Source organism: Lutra lutra, chromosome 11, assembly GCF_902655055.1.
Source record: "Lutra lutra chromosome 11, mLutLut1.2, whole genome shotgun sequence".
NCBI classification, from domain to species: Eukaryota; Metazoa; Chordata; class Mammalia; order Carnivora; family Mustelidae; genus Lutra; species Lutra lutra.
Window position 1 is genome coordinate 25,852,324 of NC_062288.1, and position 24,472 is coordinate 25,876,795.

Below are 24,472 nucleotides of genomic sequence, written 5' to 3' on the forward strand. Positions count from 1 at the left end.
GAAATAAAATATCAGATGCTGGTTGTAATCAGAAGAATAGGGAAAGAAAGGTCACAGGAGAGTACCATGGCATAAAAAGAACAGGCCGTCCTGGATTTCACGGAATTGGATGGAGAAAGAACACTTTTGAGGAGCAAAGGTCAGGTTTTATTAGTTGCATCACTGTTCTACTCAAAACTTCCTAATGACTAAGACACAAGAGAATAATAAGCTCTGTGATAGGTCTTATTCTTCTTCTATAAACAACTTGAAAACTGGAGAAATTATACGAAACAAACATTTTTATATGTTAGACAGCAGAAAGTACAGGACTGTTATCCCTGGATTTAGGAAAAGAAATCACAGTAGCCTTATGCTTGAAGAAAATTTCTGGAATGCAAAATAGCAAGGGGAACCCAAACAGACCATTGGTTTTGCTGTGTTGACAACATGAGGACTGAACTTTTAAGATGCTGAGATGACTAGAATTTACAAGGTAGAAAACATGAGATGAGAGAGATACACAGAGAAATAGTTCCAGTAATTTACACAGAGGTCTTAGTTTTTAGAATTCCATTCTGCACATATTACAAGAAAAACCTCAAAGGGCAAGTAAAAAAAAAAATCTTGTAAGAAAAGAACAATTATCAGGGAGCTGTAAGCAAAAGAGTTTCCAAAAATCACACAAAAGTAGGAGTTATTCAAGTCTTAATTCATTGTGGAGTCTCATTAATATGTGAGACACTGTAGAGACTCCAGACATATCATGATTTAGGAGGAGGACTAAGTGAGCTCTAGCAGAAATACTACTCCAGAGTAATTAGTGCTCCAAAATAAATAAATAATTTTAAAAAATAATAAAAATAAATTAGAAAATAATAAGAGTGCTTTAAAAAGCTTTGAAAAGATCAAACTAATCAACAAGTAACTCTACCAAAATGGTGTCATCACTCTTTAAAGGAAGACAATGAATGTCAGCACTTAACAACATCAAATTTGGAAGCATCTAATAAAAAAAGTACATAGATATGAAGAATTAAAAAAATGAGGCTTATAGCCAGCAGCAATGTCTATCAATGTAAACATTCTAAAAAATGACAGGAATGGGAGAATTTTTCCATAAGGACTATAAAAATCAATTATAAATATGCTCAGATATTTAAATAAAAACGTGAACATAATGAGAGAATAAATTAAAAATATATATAATAGCTATTTTCTGACAAAGAAAAATATAAATATCAAGTAAAACACCACTACATAAGATTTTTATCAAATTAGACTCCATCAGAAAAAAAGTAATATTAAACCCAAAAGTATAGAACCAAAAACTATCCAAAATGAAGTAAAGAGGTATTAAAAACTGAAAAAAAAGCAGAGAAAAAGAGACTTACAGTTTATGACTAAACAGTCAATATATGATAAATTGGAGTCCGTTAAAGAGAGTTCTATAAGAAGAAACAAATTAAAGAAATTATTGCCAAAATTTTTCCAGGTTTGATCAATATAAACCCATAAACCCTTGATATCAACAAATACCAAGAAGAAAATGAAGGAAACTACATCAATACAATTCATAATTAAATTACCAAAATAAGTAATAATAAAGAGAAAACCTAAGAAGAAATAAGAGAAAAAAAAAATCAAACATGTAAAACAGAGGTAAATAAATTGTGGTCCAGGTACCAAATTCGGCCTATACCCTGTATTTGTATGACTTCAAAGTTAAGAATGTTTGCCATGGTTTTTTATTAAAGAAGAATATGTAACAGTGACTGTAGCCCACAAAACCTAAAGTACTTACCCCTGGTATGAAGGAATAAAGGTAAATATTACTGTAACCTTTTCTTCAGAAATTATGCAAGCCAGAAGACAATGGAAAAAACGTCATTAAAGAGCTGAAAGAAACAAACTGTCAACTTAAAATTCTTTGCCCAGTGAAAATATCTTTCGTAAATGAAGGCCACATAAAAACTTCTTCAGGCCAGCAAAGCTGGAAGAATTTGTCTGTAGAACTAGACTGTAAGACATGTTAAAGAATTTTCTTCAAGTGGAAGAAAAGCTGTTTTAGATGGAAATGTGGATCTATGCAAAAGAATGAGATCGATAAACATGTGTGGGGCTTTTTAGAATTTTTAATTATAATTTTTATAATATATTTAAATATATATTTTATATTTATATTTATACATTTTTAATATATTTAAAAATAATAGGGATAAGAGACAACTCTTACTTATAGAAGAATTCTAATTAATAAATGTAAAAGTAATGAAGGAAATATAGCATCATTAGAGCTCTACAGTAATTGTTGCAGGCAAGATCTACCAAAGCATGGCAAGAGGGCAGAAGTTCATGGTGAAATGGGGTATTTTATACCTTCAAAGTATATCACCTCAAATATATATCTATATCTCTAGATATAGATATCTGTATAGACATAGATACACATTTGAGAGAGAGAGAGAGAGAGAGAACAGAGGGAGGGAGAGAGGGAGAGAGAGTATCCTGAAGCAGACTCCCTGCTGAACAGGGAGCCGGACTTGGGGCTTGATCCCAGGAACCTGAACTCATGACCTGAGCCAAAATCAGGAGTTGGCTGCTTAATAGACTGAGCCAGCCAGGTGCCCCACCTCAAATACTTATTAAGTACAAAGGGAAAAAATACTAAGGTTACAGTAAAGAAATTTGATAAATACCACCTTAACCAAGTGGTAAATATTAACATAGTCAGTAATAAGTCAAATATAGACATGTACTACTGATTTGATGCCTAAGAAGGGACGTCAACTCTGTGGTACTTTTCCTCAAATCCATAACCTCAATCTAATCATGAGAAAACATCAGACATATACAAATTGAAAGGCATTCTGCAACATACTTGGCCATTATTCTATAAAAATGTTAAGGTCATTAAGAATAAGAACAGACTGAAAACTCACTGTTTGGAGAAGATTAAGATAGGGAAACTAAATGCATTGTGGAATCCTGAATCAGCTTTCAGAATAGAAAAAATGTATTAGTGGTAAAACTGGTGATGTGAAAAAAAAAGTTCATGGTTTAATTAATAATATTATACTAAAGTTAATTTCGTGGCCTCAGTAATTGTATAGTAATTATGTAAGCTGTTAACATTAGGGAAAGTTAGGTAGAAGATACAAGAGAACTCTCCATACTATCTTTGCTAAACTTCAGTAAATCTAAAATTGTTTCAGAATATCAAGTTAGGAATGTTAAATGACAGCTTAAAGAAAGATAATGACAGAATACCCTCAAATCAGACTGTTTCAGTTTGTAATCTGGCTATTCAATTAATTGACATAAAACCTGACAAAAGTTACTTAACAAAGCCTCAGTTTCCCCCTGAATGTAATTCTCTCCCTTGGGAGGATTAAATTTATTACTAGATGTAAATGTCTTAATATATGACTTCCTAGTAGTTAGTATATGTACTGCCTCAAAATACTAAATACTTCTATTAGGGTAAATATATGAGAAAAATAACAGGAATATATAATTAAAAGAAGAAAATCTATAGCCTACTTAATTCTTGAAAATAAAATTAACCAAATAGCATTCTGTTACTGTTACTGTTTGTTGGCCAAATTGTTACCTGAAGCAGGCAAAAAAAGTAAGTAAATAAATAAAATTTAAAAAAAACAAAAATATCTACTAAGTTGGGAAAAAAATTTGTAAACTTTAATTCTGAAATTACATGTATGAAAGATCTTTAAATATCTAAATATCAAAATATAGGGTACCAAGACAAATAAAGAGAAATGAAAATTTAATTTATAGTAAATTGTAACTCTCCTCATTTTAAAATAGTCACTAAGTTAGCAAGACTAGGGTTTCTTTTAGACTATGATTTTGTTGAGTTGGATTTCTGAAATGATCAGATTGTAACAGTGAGATAGACTTGAAAATATCCTTGATACTAAGTTTTCTTTTCATTTTTGTTAAGTATTTTAAAATTTCCTGTCAGATTTCACATCCATGGACTTTCTTTTAATAAAATAAATAATAGTACAGTAAGGAAATTGCATGTAGGGGTGTCTGGGTGACTCAGATGGTCAAGCGTTTTCCTTCTGCTCAGGTCATGATCCCTGGGTTCTGGGGTCCAGACCCACAAGGGGCTCTCTGCTCAGGAGGGATCTGCTTTCCCCTCTATCTCTGTCTCTGTCTCTCTCCCCTGCTCATGCTCTCTCTCTCAAATGAATAAATGAAATCTTTAAAAAAAAAAAAAAGAAAATTGCATGTAAATAGGCAAAGGTGTTTGTATTTTTTTAAATAATTTTATTTATTTTTTTTATAAACATGTAATGTATTATTAGCCCCAGGGGTACAGGTCTGTGACTCGCCAGGTTTACACACTTCACAGCACTCACCATAGCACATACCCTCCCCAATGTCCATAACCCCACCACCCTCTCCCTACCCCCCTCCCCCCGGCCACCCTCAGTTTGTTTTGTGACATTAAGAGTCTCTTATGGTTGTCTCCTTCCCGATCCCATCTTGTTTCATGTATTCTTTTCCTATCCCCAAAACCCCCCACGTTGCATCTCCACTTCCTCATAGGTTTTGTTTTAATTGTCAAAGATAATAGAGCATTTTTCAATATGGTAACTAAAGTTTAATTAATATATATTACCCTTAGTTTTTTGACCAAATTTTACATATTATGATATTATAGAAGAATAATAAATCTTGACCTTTGTCTTCCAAATTCAATACACTTGTTAGAAATTCAAAAATTTTTATAGGAATATACTCAAATATTTTCAAGTACTTATCAAGTAAAGGAAGAGTTGATGGAATAGGAAGATGTATTTTTCTTAACCTATACACATGGTTGAGAAAAGTCAGAGGGAAGAAAAATAACTCAATGGAATGAAATGTATTCATAAAAGTGTTCTATTAATGAATTAATAAGTATATGCTTAAAAGAGATTTGACAAGATCTGTTTTATACTATTTATTTGTAAAAATGATAGATTTCAAAAATCATTATCCAAAGTAAAGAAAACTAATTCCAAGAAAAATTAAGGTTATATGCAATTGTTAAATTCCACCTCTCCAAGTTTCCACTTAAAGGAATTCTTTGTGAAATTTTCTCCACCATAAATCTGTTGCTTTTGGTTTTAAGCCTGTACATTTTGATGTTCATTATTCTGATTGCCTTTTCTGTTTATTTCTCCAATTCACTGACTCACTTCTTTATTCTATTTTGGCCCCTTATTTTCTTTCTTGTGTACATACATTTGCAAGAGTATTAGTTATCATCATGTTCAAAGTGGGATAATCTATAAAGTCATTAAAAGTCTTAGCAGAACAGATGTGGAAGTTATAAACAGACATTTCCAGCACTATGAAGTTTTCTAGACTTGAGGGAAGAATTACAAATTATTATAGGATGAAATATGTGAATGCTAAGTAAACATTTGTTTTCATAATTCTCTCAAGAGTATCTACTACAAAGTATGGGTTTCATAAATATATATGTACATGCATGTATATGTATATAAAGGCATATATATGTGTGTGTGTGCTTTGTGTGTTTTCATGTATGTGTATACATGCATTTGTACAGATGTATGTAAGCATGCATGCACGAGTATGTGTTTTCATACACATGCACATGTATATATATAAAAGGTATCAATACATCTGTTTGTACATATGTACTTTCTTGTTTACATACATGTACACAAAAGGTATATGCATATACTTTCATACACATGTCTATATTTTCAAATGATGCACACAAATGAAGTTGAGCAAGAGAAAGTATGAATTTTGTAACAGTAATCAACATGAGTAAACCCTTGCAATCATTGAAAATACTTAAGACTATAAAAACATCAAGAATAATGTTTGCCACATGGTATGGGTAATAAGATAACCTTCCTTCGTTGATAAAATGTTGTCTTGAATCTTCAAAATGATATTTGCATAGTTTCTTACTGAAATTAAGAGCAATTTGTTTGATAGGCCTTCTGTTATACTTTGAAATGATTGCAAAAGATTGAAAAGTTACAATTATAAACTTATATATCTGGTGGAAAAAATATGTAAAGGCTGCAGTAAAGACTTCTAAACCAAGGTTTCTCAAACTTGTGTATACTTTAAAATAATCTAGCACAGGTCGAAATAACTGATTCTTGGACTGTAACCCTAGAGATCAGTGAATAATGAGTGGATTCAAGAACTCTAAAATTTTATAATGTACCCTGGGTGATTTTAATGCAGTTGGCCCATGGATCACACTTAGAGAAAAAAGAAAACAGTGCTGCAATTTGAATTTCATAATTTTTCTCCAGGATAAGGAACTAAATAGAGCAGAAAAATATGAATTTCTATATAAAGTCTTCCAAGTGGACAGAGATACTACAAAGTTACTTCTTGTATTACAAATGTTTGTGCACATGTCTGTAACTACACAATTTTGGCCAATGAGAGGATTTTTAAATATTATATGTGTCAATACTAAGCAAGAAGGTAGACTATATCAGACTTAAGTAGTACATTAAATATGGACCTATGGAGATTCAGGACTATTGATGCATATTAATTAAATAGCTAGGGGCACCTGGGTGGCTCAGTGGGTTAAGCCGCTGCCTTTGGCTCAGGTCATGATCTCAGGGTCCTGGGATCGAGTCCCGCATCGGGCTCTCTGCTCGGCAGGGAGCCTGCTTCCCTCTCTCTCTCTCTGCCTGCCTCTCTGTCTACTTGTGATCTCTCTCTCTGTCAAATAAATAAATAATATTTAAAAAAAATATAAAAAAAAATTAAAAAAAAAAAATTAAATAGCTATAAGCTTGTAGGTGCCAGGGCCAAAGGTAAGAGACAGATTTATTTAAAACGCATTTTTAAAGCCATTTGGGATTACAGTCATTAATCATTCATCTCTTGATGAATGTGTGGTAGCAGTCAAGTAGAACACATCTGCTGTGTTACACCCAGAAAAGTCCATTCTGAGGTTGCACTGACTGCAGTGGAATGTTGATGGCAACATCAGTTAAGCAGATGTGGAAGGAAAGTGGCACTGGCTGTGGCAGTCAAAGGAATGCAGAGCCACAAACTTCAAATGCATATTAAATGACATATTAGACCAGATCAGATGCTTTAGAACATTCACAGTCCTTGAAATGCTACATTATTTCTTATCATTCCTCAAGGACAGTGTGTGCTAGGGGGCATGAGGATGTTCTTTGCTGTCAATTCTTTGTGTCATTTGCTGTAAACAAGAATTCAAACAAGCTATTATTCAACTAAATCATGTTTCAACAAGACCTAGAAGTCTCATTGCTCTGTTTACTTGTCTTTTGTAGAGTAAAGGGCAAAATTTGTGCTAGTGAAATACACTAGGCTCTGTTGGCCTCACCATGATCTTCTGTGGATATAGCAATTTAAAGGCAAAAGACGAGCTCTGTATGTTCATTATGAGGAAGAAAAAAAAGCCAATCAGCCTCTATTCGGCTAACAACCCTAGCAGATATATTGTAATCATGTCAAGTTATATTTAAAAAAGCCAAATTTATGTGCTCGCTTCGGCAGCACATATACTAAAATTGGAACGATAAAAAAGCCAAATTTATGAATGGTTAATGCTACTAGAAGCTCATTTGACCTTCAGATAAGTGGAAAATCATGTTACACTATCTGCATAAATTATTTCTTTTGTTTTTATGTAAAACCATAAATGTCTTTTAATTAGAGGAAATTATGTATCAGTAAGACAGATTTCCAAAAATAAGGGCAGCAATACCGTGAATCAGCCTCAGGTAGTGATTGTCACTAAGAATGTATTTTAACATGATGTTAAACCACAATGAAGGAAATTATTTCTTGTATCTCAGTGTGATCTATGGATAATAGAAAGTAGACTTAAAAAACGGTCTAATGGAAATAAAATGATAAATGATAAATAGTAGAAACTAGCACATGGCCTGTGACAGTTTCATGAAATACTCAAATAAACAGCACAAATTGTATTTAAAAATGAATATTGTTTAAAGTATTGAAGAATGTATCTATATACAAGCTAAAACTACCCTATAATTACTTATTTGAAGTTTTACCAATTTGTTACTTATTTTACTTAGCCTTTTTATTTTTATTGAATCCATTTATTCAATAAGAGCAAGCATATTCTAGACATCGGGAATATAGTAGTGAACAAAGAGACAAAATCCACTACCCTCATGGCGATTACATTTTAAGAGGTAGAAGGATATATAAGATAAACAAGATAAAGAAGCAAAATGTAATAAGTTAGAAACTATAATTATTAAGGAGGAAAAGAAATCAGGGACACTGCATATATTTGCATGGGATTTTGGTGGGGACAAGTTGAGATTCTAAATAGTAGACCAGAAAATACCTTAGTGAGAAGCTGCAATAGGAGGAGAGATCTTAAGTTGTTGAGAGAGAAAGTTATTTGGACATCTTTGGGGACAGCATTCCAGTGAGAGAGGGCAACAACAGATAAGGCCACCATAAAAGCAATGCCTGGCATATTTTAGAAAGGCAAGGAAGAATGAACAAAGAAAAAGAATTCTAGAAAAATGATTTGAAACAAGAAAAAGGTAAGCAATGGGAAGTTCAGAGCATGTGGAGTCATGTAGGATACTGCAATTTAAAGACTTTGGTGCTTCCTCCCCCCCACCCCCCAAAAAGTAAAGACTTCTGTGGACTTTCAGATAAAAGGCTGAATTATTTGGGAAGGTTATCAGTTTCCTAGAAAAAAATAGTAGCTTTGTTAAGTGTTCGAAATACCTGTAACTGAGCTAGAAACCAGAACTATGAGAGTGATGGAATAAGGCACAGTACCCTCCCTCATGGAGCTGACAATCTGGTTGGAAGACAACCGCTTTGAACAAGCACAGTTATTTAAGAAGTTCTACGAAAGGAAGCATTACAGAGGACTTGGTTAGCACAAAGGAGAAGCCTCTAAGGAATCAAGGAATGGTTTCCCAAGGGAAGTCACATGCAAGTTGAGACATGAAAGATCAGTAGAAGTTAACCAGCGCGGTGAGAGGGAGGAAGGCCCATGAGAGAGAGAGAGTGTGTGTGTCTGTGTCACTCTGTGTGTGTAAGATCTTTGGTTGTAAAGGGAGAAGTTAGTGCTATGTAGAGAATAATTCATTGGAAAGTTTATATTTGATAGTGTACATATACAAGAAAGCAAAGTAGGGTGTTTAGGAATTTGGAAGAGACTAAAGAGTACTAAGTTGGAACCGCAAGAAAAACCTTTATTTCCCTGATGAAGGGTTGTATCCTTAGGTTACCAGAAAACTCAAAGGATTTTAAATTGAAAATCAGTTGTTTCCATTTTTGTTTCAACAGATCAACTTGGTTAGAGTTGGTTAAGGAGTTATCAGACTGTTGGAATGATTCAAGCAAAATGTGATGGAGGCTTGGGTTTGGCAATAAACAAAAGTCAAGAAAAAGGAAGGAACTATATTTCAGACATTTGAAGATATAAAATTTGCAACACTTGGTGATTTATTAGTAGGCAGGATAGTAAAGAGGAAGGAAAATTACCTGATGTCTGGTTTGGGCAGCTGGCATATAATGCCATTATTGAGATAAGAAGTGCTATAGGAAAATAAGTTTTGTGAAGAGAAGATAAGTTCAGTCAAAAGTCCTTGTAAATATTCATGTGCTGATGTTCAGAATACTACTGGATTTCCTATAGAGAATGTCTAGGACAAGATACACATTTGGCAAGGGTATGTTCAGTTAAGGCACGGGAGAGGATGAGATTGCTCAGAGTGTATAAAATTTGAACACAAGAGAACTTCAAGTGGCACTCTTAAGAGCCCATAATTAAGGAATAAAAGAGGAAAAGGTGCCTTTATGGAGATACCATAGGTAAGGGAAGAAAATTAGAAAATTTGAGACCATGACATCTCAAAAAAAAAAAAGAAGAAGAAGAAAGAAATATTTAAATAGTGGGCATCCTCATCTGTTTGTGCTGCTATAGCAAAATTCCACAAATTGAGTGGTTTAAAAACAACAAACATGGGGTGCCTGGGTGGCTCAGTGGGTTAAAGCCTCTGCCTTCGGCTCGGGTCATGGTCCCAGGGTCCTGGGATCAAGCCCCACATCGGGCACTCCGCTCAGCGGGGAGCCTGCTTCCTCCTCTCTCTCTGCCTGCCTCTCTGCTTACTTGTGATCTCTGCCTGTCAAATAAATAAATATTTAAAAATAAAATAAAACAAAACAACAACAAACATTTGTTCTCATAGTTCTGGAGACTGGGAGTCTGAGATCAAGGTGCCAGTATGGTGAGCAAAGGCCTGCTTCCTGGTTGCAGACTTCTCATTATATTTTATGTGGCAGAAGAAGCTAGGGAGGTCTGTGGGGTCTTTTTATAGGAACATTAATCCCATTTATGAGGGTTCCACTCTCATGATTCAATACCCCCAAAGGCCCTAACCTCCTAATACCATCATATTGGATATTAGGATTTAAACATATGAATTTGAGAAGAACATACACATTCTAATCATAGCAGAGAGAATGGCCAATGTTGGTAAATACTACTGAGAAGTCAAGTAATGTAAGAGCTGGACACCATCCACTGTAATTTCTAAGAACTCATTATTAGTAGTCTTGTGGAAAACAGTCTCATTGAAATGGTGTGGACTGCAAAGTTGAAAGGGTGGATGTGGTGAAAAGAAGCAGAGAGATGTGGACATTGTGATAAACTGGTAAACTGGTGTGATCATATATTAAAGGTTTTCAAAGGAGCTCTGTTTTAAAGACAAAAAGCATACAAATTCCGAATTAAGTTCACCAATAAAAGAAACAAACAAAAACAAGCAAGAAAAATGGCATAAAGTTGTTCTTTACACCCTCTGGATGGCAGGCATTAGATCATATCCTGTTGAGTTTGGCTTAGAAACAAGGACAGTGTCAACTGGGGAGGAATACACCCAACTCCAGAAGGATGCTGGACTGCTGCATGGTTTGCCAAAAGCTTACCTTACTGAGGGCAAACTCTTCAGATAATTACAAACACAAAGTCTACAACTGAAGCCAGAGTCGTATTTCAGAAAAGCCATCTACAGAGAGCAGGGAACTCAAGTTTGCCAAATGCAGGGGCCAAGAGTGTAGTTGATATTGTTCCAATTGAATTATTGCCAAGGAAGGCAAACTGTAAGGGGAACTCAGAGAATTTGAGGATCTAAACTGTCAGGGCAACACATTACATCCAAATGGATGAACGAGAGAGGAAGACTGGATAATATCAAACATGATGCTAAGGAATAGGACAGCAGGAAACTAGGAGACAAATTACATCTGACAAGAGAGGAGCAGAAGCCCCATCTGGGTCCGAGTCATGGGCCAAAGCCTCGTCTCTGTTTTTCTAAAATGTGAAAGGCTATATGTCAGAAAATAAGCTCAGAAAAATGAGTGGCCAAGACTTAGGACTAGCTTTCCTGAGTCCTTGTACCCCAATGTACCCTCTTGAGGGCCCTTAATATTTAGATACTCAAAGCTAGAAGATTTATTGTAAAAACATAGGGCAAGGGAAGGGCTTTATTCCATGTTCTATAAATGACAGCTAATTTGTTAAAAAAAAATCTCTGACATGTAGTAAAATCAGATAGAAAAGTTTAAATGGTAATACATTTAACAATTTCACAAATAGAAGAAAATATAAAAAGCAACCTTTTATGTCTGCAAAGGCAAAATGTGCTTTCTAAAGGAAATAAAATATGCTAAGGATTGTCACAATTCTGTCATCTTGGTTGATTCTGTTGTCATTGTGTTACCAATGAGATGACACTGAGCAAAATTTTGATTCTCAAAGTTTTCCTTGGAAGCTGCAGTTACAGTCAACTTAACAGTTGTCCATACTTGATTGTAAATAAATTTAAAAATCTCACAGTAGAAGCTAGCAAAATTAATAGCACTGTTTCTTTAATGGGGAGGGAGTCATATTTTAAATTTAATTATATCAGTCTTGGTAAGTATGAGATGTTCAATTTGGAACTGCTGTATTACTTATTACAAAATATTAAAACGTTCTAAAATGAAACGGAGATATGTATGTCAAAATAGAGCAAAAAAAAAGTTATTTACTGGAAATGAGAACATCAGTTCATAGCAGATGAATTGTGTATTTTCCCAAAAATGTAATAAGAGAACATGCATAATAAAATACAACTGACGGTTATTTTTAGTAACAAATGACCTAAATTGGATAAGTAATTTCTAAACCTTGAGGAAAAAAAATCAAAAGCATCATTTGGGATATTTCTTTAAGATAAACTGATGAAAATGAAATTAATAATGGATGGCATGTTGATGAATGGCATGACAGGTAACGAGGTGAATATTGCATCATTTTACTTGGCACAACATTGCCCTGTTTCTGTTCTGATAGAGACAATAATCAAAGATTATTGATTGTTGTGAATACTTTAGGTAACATATATATGGACTTATCTATACATAAAAGCTTGACAAGCTATAAAAAAAATCAGAGTAGAAATACACTCTTCTTTTAGATCAATATTAAAAACTAAAGATTTTGTTTGCTCTGTTAACAGGAAGAAAGTGTGCCTCTACTGAGGCTTCCATTTACTCTAAAGGATTCTGCAGCTTTGCTCAATCAAAGGTGGTCAGACCAGTCTGTTACAAAACTTGATTCTCACTGCTATGCCTATTAACTGTTAAAACCAGGCATTAAAATGTGCTGTGGACTCTTTTCCATTTAAGAGCACATGCTCTTGCTGTTCTAAATCTCTGACTGTAGTGCAGAGGTGCTCCACACCCAGCGAGGCTATAACTGTTTTATACCACTGTGCTCTGAACTTTGTTTTTAAAGACCAACTTTTGACCTCAAAGCCAGAAGGAGTCCTCCATAATATTCCATCTCTTAACTCTCAAAACATTCTCATCAGAATGAATTTTATATGTTAACTTACTTTCTTAATCTCCCAAACTTTCTATTTATGCCACCTACCAATACTCATTATTTCACTCGTTAATAAGCTTTTGTCTTATAAAATGCTCTCCCGGCCTAACCAGCATTATTCTTGACTATATCATCACCCACATAGCTAGCCCATTCAGCATGTGGTCTTTTCATTTTCTTCATCTCCCCACTTTAATGGCATTTTTTTCCCCTGCTGTATCTCAACCACTCCTCCTCATCCTTGTTACTTTGTAGAACTTGTGATTACCAAAAACTATATCATAGCTTAGTTTTCCAAAATACGGTATCACAGTTTTTGATGAGTTCTTAAAATTTGTTCTAATTTCATGTCCATTAAATTCAAACTCGTTATAAAAAGTCTTGTTTGATCAAAGATAAACTTCTCTGCTAAGATTCAACCCACCCCTTGTCCACTGAAAACCCATCCAGTCTTGCCTACTTGAGGACTCTCTTCCACTTAGCCACTCTGTCTTTGTATTGTATTTCCCTTTCTGTGAGTATATCCATTAACAAGTTGTCATGTTTCCATCTTAAAAAAAAAAACCCAGCCAACATCAACAATGAAATCTCTTGTTCCTACATTCCCTTTGCTCTTCTTGAAAGCAAAACTCTTCAAAACATGCGTATAATCATTGACTCTGTTTCTTCTCTTTCCATTTCTTTTGATGCCTCTCTAATCAGGCTTTTGCTTGCATCACTCTACTGCAACTTCTCTGGGAAAATTCCCCAATATGGAAAAAGATTTGAATAAGTTCTGTGATACTAAGTTATCCTTGACTAGAAATTATAAGTGAAGCTGCATAAACAGACCTCAGTTGACATTTTGTTGAGGAATCTTGAGTAGAATTTGAAAGATCTTGACACAGATGCTCAAAGAAGGCAAAGCTCTTACTTTAGCCTGAATGTTAGGTTTGAGTAGATAAGGAAACACTTAGCAAACATTTTCTCCCATAAATTTGAAGTTAGATGTATTTTCTGTATCTTCATAGAGTTGTGTTTCTGTCTCAGTGTATTTGCTAAGAGAGGCATAAGATTTTCAAGTAATGCTAAAAGGATTATTTTAATGTTTTTAAAGACTGTGAATGTAAACTTTGAAACTATTAAAGTTTGTTACAAGAAATAACTTTTGTTGAAATGAGTCCTATAAAAAATATTTTGCTCATTTAGATTATAAATATGTTTGTTTTAAGAAATTATAATAGTTAACTCACAATCTCTATCACTGGCTTTTTTCTTCTAAAGTAATTCATAGTTAACCAGATTGACTTCACTTAGGAGTTAGCAGACATTTGAATACTTGGTTTTTACTTTCTTGTTAAGAGTTTCTGAGTAATGAAACTTATGGCTAAAAAAACAATAAAAACTAAATTTTCCTCTACCAACAATGACTTCTACTTTGTCAAATCTAGTGTATAGTTTTCAATTCTTCCATATATGACTTCTTAGCTAATCACTTTTACCTTTCCCAAAGGCTTTCTTCATTTGTTTCCTGTCCTCTTGGTATTTCACTGTTTATATTGGCTCTTCTTTCTCTGGCTTCTTTGTGGATCCTCCTCTTCTTCCCCAACTTCCCCCAGGGCTTCTCCTCTCATCTAATCCTATGAATTCAGTGCTGTTATACATTTCAAATTTTATTACTGAGACTGCCTTCTGAACTCCTGAATCATTCCCCAATTGCTATTCAGTATCTCCTTTTGGCATCCTAAACAGGAGTCCTATTTTCCTTCTCTACATATTTCCTAAATTTGAAGTTTCCAAGTTTTTCCAATGGAAATGGCACTTTTGTCCTTTCTTTTCAGTTATTCAAGTCTAAACTTCACATGATACCATGCACTCTATTACATTTAATATCAATATTTCAAAAAAAATTATCCCCACGCATCTGAAAATTGTAGCCAATTTGACATTCTTTCTAACCTCTGCACTACCATCATGATCTCAACTGCCATCATCTGTTGACTAGACTATGTCCTCCCTTTTAGTCCATCCTCAAGCATGCCATCAGAGTGATCCTTCTAAAAAATAAATCAGATCATTTTACCATTCTGCTTAAAACTATCCAGGAACATTCAGATATATTAAAAATAAAATCCAAGTCATTGCCATGGCCTTTAAGGGCATACCTGATTTGGTCCTAGCTATCTCTTAGATTTTAGCCACCATTAGCCTTGTTACTCCTCAATGAGTCTGTGCTTACCTTATTTCCTTAGCACTCTGCTATGAAATTTCTTTTCATAGATGTTTTCTTAGATGTTTTGGGGACTTATGCTTCTCTTTAAACATAACATCCTCAGAGTGGCCTTCCCCAAACAACATTTCTTAAGCGAAACCCCATTAATTTTTGTCTTTAGAATGTGCTTTATTTCCTTAAACGTACTTAGTATTCCTTGAAGTTATAATCCACTATTTTGTTCACTTACTTTATATTCATCTTCATCAGAATAACCTTGGAAACTTGATCTTTTGGCCCACTGCTATATGCTTATACTTAGAACAATTCCTGGCACTAAGCTGAGTAAATACTCACTGAATACATGCCCTGGCCACCATCAAACTCCAGGTATTATCATCTTTCCCACTAAGTTCCAGTCATACTTGTCTCATTGTAATTCTTCTACCTCGTTTATCTTATGGTCTCAGAGCCTCTGCTCATACATTCTTTTCTATGTGGAACAACCCATCTTTTCCCTATTTTTTTTTTCCTCTCATGGTTGATTTCATATAGTTTCAATTCTTGGTTTCAATATTACTTCTTTTGAAAGGCCAAGCAAGATTGCCAGTATAGCATTCATTCTTCGTAGCCCTACTAAACTTAAATCTTTTGTTTTTCTCCATGCATTTGCTACCATTTGCTTTTTTTAGTTCAGTATTTATATGAGACATACTAGAATAAACTCTCCATAACCGGTAGTTTTATCTGCATTATTCATTAATGTAAATAGCACAGTGCCAGGGCAGAAGCTACACACTCAGTAAATGTTTGTTGAATAAATGAACATGCACTGGAATGGAGGAGTCAAAGGTGATTCTAACATCAGTTTCCTATTATGTCAATATCAGTTTACCCCATAAACTCTTGCCATTTTTTTTCTTTTCTTTTTGAACTTAGTTTACTAGTCTCTGGTCTCCAGTCTTACTTTCTTCAACTGATTAATTTTTGTCTGTTATTCTCCTTTGTTACTGGTCTTGAAAGCAAACTCAAATTTAGGACACAGAATTTACAGTTCTGTGATGTCCCACACAGAAGAATGACATTGTCTAATAGACCTACATCCTTTCCTAGAACTCTGCATATAAACAGAGAGACAGGAATGAAAATGCTCTATTACTAGTGAATTCCAGGATAATGACTGACTTTTCCTATTTCCTAAAGGATGTCCGAAATCCTTTAATAGATTTTATTTAACATTAAAAATATTAACATCCTTTAAGTTAATTTTATGATCCACTAATAAGTTCCCAGCTCCCCTCCCTTTACATTTGAAAAACATTGCTTTTGAAGATGCAGAAGATCTGTTTCTAAGCTGTAAAGTAATCCCAGGTCTCTGCTTCTATAGAAAGCAGCAGGCTGACTGATTTGAACACACACACACAGCTACATAAACATAATCATAAATATTTCTTTTAATACTAGTCCTTGAAGATCACCTTTTAAAATGTAAGGTGATGGTGATTCCAACATAGAACCTTGTTATAGTGTCCTTAATATTATTTATATTGGACCATTTTGTGCCAAAGAAAAATTTCACATTAGCTTAAGAACTTCGGGAATGAGTCATGTGGTCTGCCAACCAATCCCTGGATTGCTATTCATTAAGTTTTTTTAGAGTTGCTTTACCAAAAATTGTTATGAAATACACATATAAAATTCAGATAAATTACTTAGTGTTGATGACCTGATTCCTAGGCAAAACAATTGCTTTTGCTTTCTTCTGGAATTCTTGCAATAACTCAAAATACATTTTCCTGGGCGCCTGGGTGGCTCAGTGGGTTAAGCCACTGCCTTCGGCTCAGGTCATGATCTCAGGGTCCTGAGGATCGAGTCCCGCATCAGGCTCTCTGCTCAGCAGGGAGCCTGCTTCCCTCTCTCTCTCTCTGCCTGCCTCTCTGTCTACTTGTGATCTCTCTCTGTCAAATAAATAAATAAAATATTTAAAAAAAAATACATTTTCCTTAAAATGTAAGAACCTTGCCATAGAAATCAAGGGAAAAATAGAATACATTTATAAAATTTATTTTTAAAATGATGCTTATTTATTTCAGAAAAAAATAAAAGACATACTAGCAGTAACATCATTAAACTAAGGAAAAGTTTTAATTTAATTTAAATTTAATTTTGTATTCAAGATTTCACGAGTAAAACATTTTCATTAAAATATATATATTTAACATTTTTGCTCATGGTCTTTCCCAAATCTAAAAAGTTGTATTATTTTAGGATCTGCCATTTTTAGTACATGCTGTGATCTGATATATTTAATTGTAATGAGGTGGAATTTCAGTAAACAAAATTTCAAAACCTGTTAAAGAGTTCTTCCCTTGATCGTAATTCCTTCTATGTTATAATCTCCATGTGGATGTTAACTTTTAGCTGCCTGCCTCTTGGTTGAGGCTGTCCTTTGTCTGAAGAGCCAATGGCCTGAGCTGGCATTGGTTTCCTGTGTTGGGAAGTGGATGTTAAACTTTAGTGTCTACCATTTATGGCAAAATTCTACAGAGAATTTCTGAACTTCCACACCAGCAAATTGTGTGAGTGGAATGACCTCTGTCCTTTTTGAGAGTAATCTTTTATAAACAAGAGCTTGTTAGATCAAGGTAAGAGTTACTCATAAGCAGTGTCATAACAAAATTCTATTTGGTTTCCGAATATGTCAAGTGTTATTAGATCCTTTGATTTTTCTTTGCAAATTTGGAAAATAACACAGCTTTCACAGTTTATATATGGGAGACATACATATCAGAAGAACAAGTTGGAAGGATTTTTAAACTAAAGGTCTTTGAACAGAAAATTTGTTTATGTTGCTAAATCCCCCTCTGTACTCAGGGAGAAGTAAATAGAAATCTTAAGCAACTAGGTCTTAGGAACAAGGGATTCAAGTTATCAACACTCTATTTTTTAAGAAGAAAAATCATTTAGAAATTAGGAAATTCAATTTATAATTGGAAATTTTTCTCTGGAATCTCACTTAACCAATTTTCTCAAAATGTATTCTCTGGAAAACTGATATTTTAGTATGTTAATTGGGGTATTAATAAAAGAGTTATTTAACTCAATGCAATGATTTTCACAGTATGCTCCATGGACCTCTAGTGTCCATGGATGCAGTTAGGAGATCCATTAAGTTAAAACTGTTTTGATAACATTGCTAACATGTTATTTGTCTTCTCCCCTCTATGTTGGTATTTACATTAGTGATATTCAAGCAAGGGCAACTAAAACTACAGTAGCACCAAACTGAACTTGTCATTGTATTCATGAGTACCATTCATTCATATTACTAATAAAATAAATAAATGTGTGAGTACCATGTATTCACATTACAAACAAAACAAGTACAAACTCAAAATCTTTGATGTAGCAGTGAAAAATATTAAATGACCAAATCTCCATGTTGGATTACAAGTCTTAAATATTCTGTGTAAGAAAATAAGAAGGACACATAGAGTCTTTTTGCTGTATAGTGAAATGCAAAGCTTGTATTGAGGTAAAGCATTTTTGTAATTGAGTCACCATCTAAACTAACAAATTTTTCATTGAAAACAATTTTTACTTGAAAAAAAAAAGACTTATAGGCATACTTGAGCATTTGGCAGTTATTTCTACAAAATTCAAAAATGATCTGTATACACCCATCCTTCCAGGGAAAAATCTGACCTTGCCACTGATGGTAACATTTACACTTTCAAGTGAAAATTGGAACTTCAGGAAATATTTACCTGTCACTTTGTGCTCTAGACCTTCTCAACATTTAAAGTCTCTTCTGATGTGATCAATGGCAATTTAATAGTATGATTTTTAAATATTGTATAATGAAATGTTTTGACATTAAAAAAATGAGTATAGCTCAGTGAATTGATATATTCCAACTGTTTAATATATATTGCAAAAACATGTGTTTTGAATGTTTGTGTCCCCCATCCCCTGCCCCCTAAATTTATATGTTAAAATCCTAATGCCTGATATGATGATACTAGGAAGTGGGGCATTTGGAAGTTGCTTAGGTCATGAAGATAGAATCCTTATGAATGAGATTTATGCTCTTTATAAAAGAGAGCTCACAGATCTAGCTAGCCCCTTTCATCATGTGGAACTAATTAGAAATAAGCAGAAATTATTTGTTTTAAAGAATGATCAATTCTTACATCTTTGATTTTATGGAACTAAATAATAGTAACTTATGCAAAATTAAAATACCTAAGAAAATCACCTTTCCCCAATGTCCAGTTTAGACAACGGTATTGGGAAAATGATACCCTCAAATACTTGTGTGAATGGAATTTAGTACAGATTTGCTGGATGGCAAGGCATACACAATAAAAGCTTTCACATGTATGTAAGAATTAACCTAAGTAAGTAATCTACTTAACCTAACAATATACTCTAGACTGGGAATGGTTGTGAAAGCAAGCTTTGAGGAAAAAACTTACATGTTCAAGAGTTGGATATTGCAAAATAAATTACAGATATTATATTTCACAGTCATAAAATGATGTTCCAGTTCAGAGCACAACAAACTATGTATATCCTGTGGACCAAATCTGGCCTACTTTCTACTTTTATAAAGTTTTATTGGAAAAACAGTCATGTGAATACTTACAATGTGATGTCAATGGCTGCTTTCATGCTATGATAGCAGAGTTGAGTGGCAGCTGCCATAGAGACAATATGATACTTTTAAAGCCTCAGATATTTATTTTCTGGATTTTTGCAGAAAAGATTGCCAACCCTTTGTCTTGATGAATGTAGAAATAAAATATATTTGTGGTTTAATGAATTATCTATATCAGATAATCTTACTTTCTCTGTGACCTATGCATACATACAAAAACATGCACATTCATGAACTTAATTACTTAACTCTGTGGAGTAGGATGTGTTAGGTAGTGGCTTAGGAAGTTTATGTGTATGATTCATTTAATTTCACAGTATTCCTATGCATTATTATTGTCATTTTGCAAATATATAAACTGAAAGTCTGGGAAGTGATATAATTTGCATAACATGAAACAACTAGTGAGTGACAGAGGAGGTTTAAAAACTTACACATTCTTGTTTTTCCCTGTGACTGGCCAGCTATACCTCAAAATGTTAAAAGTGTTCTCTGGATTCTTAGATTATGAGTCTTATTCTTACTCTTTTCATTTGTATTCTTTTCATTCTTTTCTTATGATGAACCTTTATTATTTTATTATTTATTCACTTTTTATTAAATTTGTATTAAAAAAATTCTAAATATAGCCATCCCAACTTAATAGTGGTTCAACTTACTTTTTTTTTTACTTTATAGTGAGATGAAAGCTATACACATTCAGTAGAAACAGTACTTCAAATTTTGAATTTTTTGATCTTTTCTTGGGCTAACAACATGTGAGATGATCCTGTTTCATGACGTTAGGCAGTGGGAATGAAACTCAGCTTACCTGTCAGCCTCATGATGATGAGGGTTAACAAAATCAATGTACTTGTAACCATTCTGTACTCATACAATCACAGTTTTCTACTTTTAATACAGTATTCCATAAGTTAATTGAGATATTCAACACTTTATTATAAAATAGGCTTTGTGTTAGATGATTTTGCTCACGTGTAAGCAAATGTAAGTGTTCTGAGCAAGCATAAAGTAGGCTGGACTAAGGTATGATATTTAGTATGTTAGGTATACTAAATGCATTTTGGCTAGGGTATTTTAAATTTGCATTGGGTTTATTGGGACATAACCCCACCATAAGTCAAAGAAGATCTGTATTCAGCAGTTGTGAATTTAAAAATTGGTCAGATTTAACTCATCATTTGTTGGCTATATCTTCCTTTTATCCTATAGGAACCACAATTACATTATTTTATAGAGTCTTTGGTGCTGGATAAATGATATAATAACTATTAAACTAAAGCACAAATTTTGTGTGTGTGTATGTGTGTGTGTGTGTGTGTGTGTTATTGTTGTTGTTATCAGCAAAACTCTGGTAAGTCTGAGAGTTATAATTTAATGTTATTTTTTTGAAAGGATGTTGGTACTTCTTTTTTTTTTTTTTTTTTTTTACCTATTCTTTGTTTTTAATTACAGGGGAACAACATAAACTCCAACACAAAGATGGGGGGATGGGGGAGTGCAAAAGGAATAAAGAAAACAGAACCAGTATTTCACGAGTGTATCAAGCCAGCGATGCAGTAGCAGCTAATGCTTTGCAGAGTCTCGAGGCTAAAATTCACTCAGGGTGCTCTGAGGGATCCTCTTCAGCATCTCTTTGGGGAAGATTCGGAGCAGTTGCCAGCCAATGTCCGAAGTCTCATAGACAGTGCAGTTTTCATAAGGACCCTGAGCAATGAAGTTCCTCTCAAACTTCTGCAGAAATTCCAAGTAAAGAAGATCATCTGAGGTTAGCGCTTCTTCTCCAAGAAGCTTTCATGGCTTGTACATCCTTACCGATAGCATAACATGCATACAGCTGGTTAGATACATCGGCATGATCCTTTCTGGTCATACCTTCTCCAATGGCAGACTTCATTAACCGCGATAATGAGGGCAGCACATTAATAGGCGGGTAAATCTGTCTATTGTGCAGCTGTCTGTCCACGTAGATCTGCCCCTTTGTAATATATCCAGTCAAGTCAGGGATGGGGTGAGTGATATCATCATTAGGCATAGTGGGAATAGGGATTTGAGTAATTGAGCCATTTCTACCTTCTACTCGACCAGCGCGTTCATATATCGTGGCTAAATCTGTATACATGTAACCTGGGAAACCTAGCCGACCAGGCACCTCCTCCCTGGCTGCTGAAACCTCTCGAAGGGCTTCAGCATAAGAACTCATATCTGTTAGGATAACCAGTACATGTTTCTCACACCGATAGGCCAGAAATTCGGCTGTAGTACGAGCCAAGCGAGAAGTGATAATTCGCTCAATAGTTGGGTCATTAGCCAAGTTCAAAAAGAGGCAGACATTGTCCATTGAGCCATTTTCTTCAAAGTCAGATTTGAAGAACCGGGCAGTTTCCATGTTTACACCCATAGCAGCAAATACAATTGCAAAATTTTCCTCACTGTAGTCTACTACATCTTTGGATTTCTTTACCAAACCAGCCTGGCGACAGATTTGTGCTGCAATCTCATTGTGTGGTAAGCCAGCAGCAGAGAAGATAGGAATTTTCTGCCCCCGAGCAATACTGTTCATGCCATCTATGGCCGAAATGCCAGTCTGAATCATCTCCTCTGGATAGATTCGATACTGAGGATTGATTGGCTGGCCCATGATGTCAAGAAAGTCTTCAGCCAGTACAACAGGACCTCTGTCGATGGGTTTGCCTGATCCATTAAAGACCCGACCAAGCATATCCTCGGACACGGGTGTTCGGAGAATATCCCCAGTAAACTCACAGGATGTTTTCTTGGCATCTATACCCGATGTCCCTTCAAATACCTGAACCACTGCTTTGGAACCACTAACTTCTAGAACTTGCCCACTTCTCTTTGTACCATCTGGTAATGTCAAGTGGACAATCTCAGCATATCTGGGAAACTTAACATGATCTAAGATCACTAGTGGACCATTGACTCCTGATACTGTCTTGTACGTGAGGCGAGGCTGGGAAAGGTAGTTCCGGCTAACTGCCAATGTTGGTACTTCTTAGTGACAAAGACCATTAGCAAAATATTAAGAAATGAAGAAATGCAAAGTTTAGATTTTTTTTTCCTTCTCAAAACTTCTTGCAAGAGTGATTTATTTTCTCTATTGATGGTTTCTCATTCTTTCACCCTTTGAATTAAAAATTCCACAATCCATTATTCTCTCAGAGGACACTGACATTGTAAGCCAGTGGCCTTTTGTCATATGTCTTTAGCCTTAATTTTTTCTGTAGCATTTGACATTATCATATTACTTTTCCTCAGATAATCCTCTCCTCTGACATCTTTTATTGCGCGGTATAGCAGCACTCCTACTCACCTAGAGTGTTGCCCATCTTTGCCAGGCCAGTTCCTTAGCCTCATCTGCAGGCGTTTCTTGACAGCTTCCCTTCACCACTCTATGTTCCCTTTCACTACATGTCTCAGCCACACTGAGAAACATTTTGTTTGCTAAACCAGCATACTGTTATCATCTTTAGGTCCCTCCTCAGTGTTCACATCCTTCTAGCACAAATTTTCTCCCTTCTTTGTTTGGCTGGTTTCTATTCATTTTCTTTAAGCTTCTACTGAGTTGTCAACAGCCTCCAGAAAGGCTTCCTTAATTTACTAAAGAGATTATTTCTTCCTTCATTGGACATTCATTTAGATTTTAGATTGGACATTCATTTTATTTATATTTTTAGAGTAGAATTCTACTGATTTTCTTCCAGCTATCAACAGTGGGCAACATGAGTACTTAGGATGACTGATTCTTACTCATTTTTCAAAAAGTTTCTGTAGTACACACTACATTGAACATGTAGTGTTCAATGTATCACATACATTGAACATGTATGTGATAACAATTTTTGAAATTAATATTTATTTAAGCAAAAACTAGGAGAATGGCATAGCATGTGTCTTCTGTCATGTTACTGTGGTTAAATGTGTGTATTATAAATCTGATGGTAAACATATCTGAAGAACACTTTGATTTCCATGTTTAAGTAGTAGGAAAGAATGGAGGCATGTAAGAAAATCTGCAAAGGTTAGCAATTTATCTTGTTACAAATGGCTCACAATTTCAGGCATTTTCTTATCATGATGAAACCTGTGTGTGAGCATAACATGTGTAGATGTGCCTTAAAATCTGTATGCTATTAAATGTATAAAGTGCAAGTGTTTTGAATTATGTATCAATCCTGTATTCCATTCATTGGAGATATTGGTTGTAATATATGTCAAAGATTAAGTACACTTTGGCATTTAGGAGGATGAGAATACTAGATTGTTGCATATGGCTTTAATACTTTAATGTTAACAAAAAATTAAAAGCAAAGAAGAATTTGAATGAATAATTTTCAGAGATATTTAATGTACTATAAAGTATTGTATTCACTTTTATCTTGAAAAGAGAAAAATCTGTTCATTTTAGTTTTTGTAATTAATCAAGTCTAAGATACTGTTTTAGTTTGGGTTATGCTGAGAAAAAGTTTGGCATCTTTAGGTTGGACATTGTCAATGAGAATAGAAATCACCACTATAGTTTCAGCTGAAACCAGAGGTAGGTCAAGGGGTTCTAGGAATGGCCACCCAAAGTGCCTGCTAGACCAAAGTCATACCTAATTTTATTTCTTACTGAGGAAGAAAAAAGATTATTGTCAATTATGTTATGGTATGATATTTCCTTATCACTTAGATATTTTATACTTAC

At 34.4% G+C, this 24,472-nt stretch overlaps 1 protein-coding gene across 1 annotated transcript; it reads right to left on the minus strand.

Moving 5' to 3' along the window:
• Nucleotides 1–21,208: 21,208 nt before the first annotated feature.
• On the minus strand, nucleotides 21,209–22,762 carry LOC125081403 (V-type proton ATPase subunit B, brain isoform-like). The gene is given in 2 exon segments (XM_047696032.1): nucleotides 21,209–21,553; nucleotides 21,555–22,762. Coding segments are annotated over 2 exon segments (1,155 nt in total). The 5' UTR covers nucleotides 22,487–22,762; the 3' UTR covers nucleotides 21,209–21,330.
• Between the last annotated feature and the right edge of the window lie 1,710 nt (nucleotides 22,763–24,472).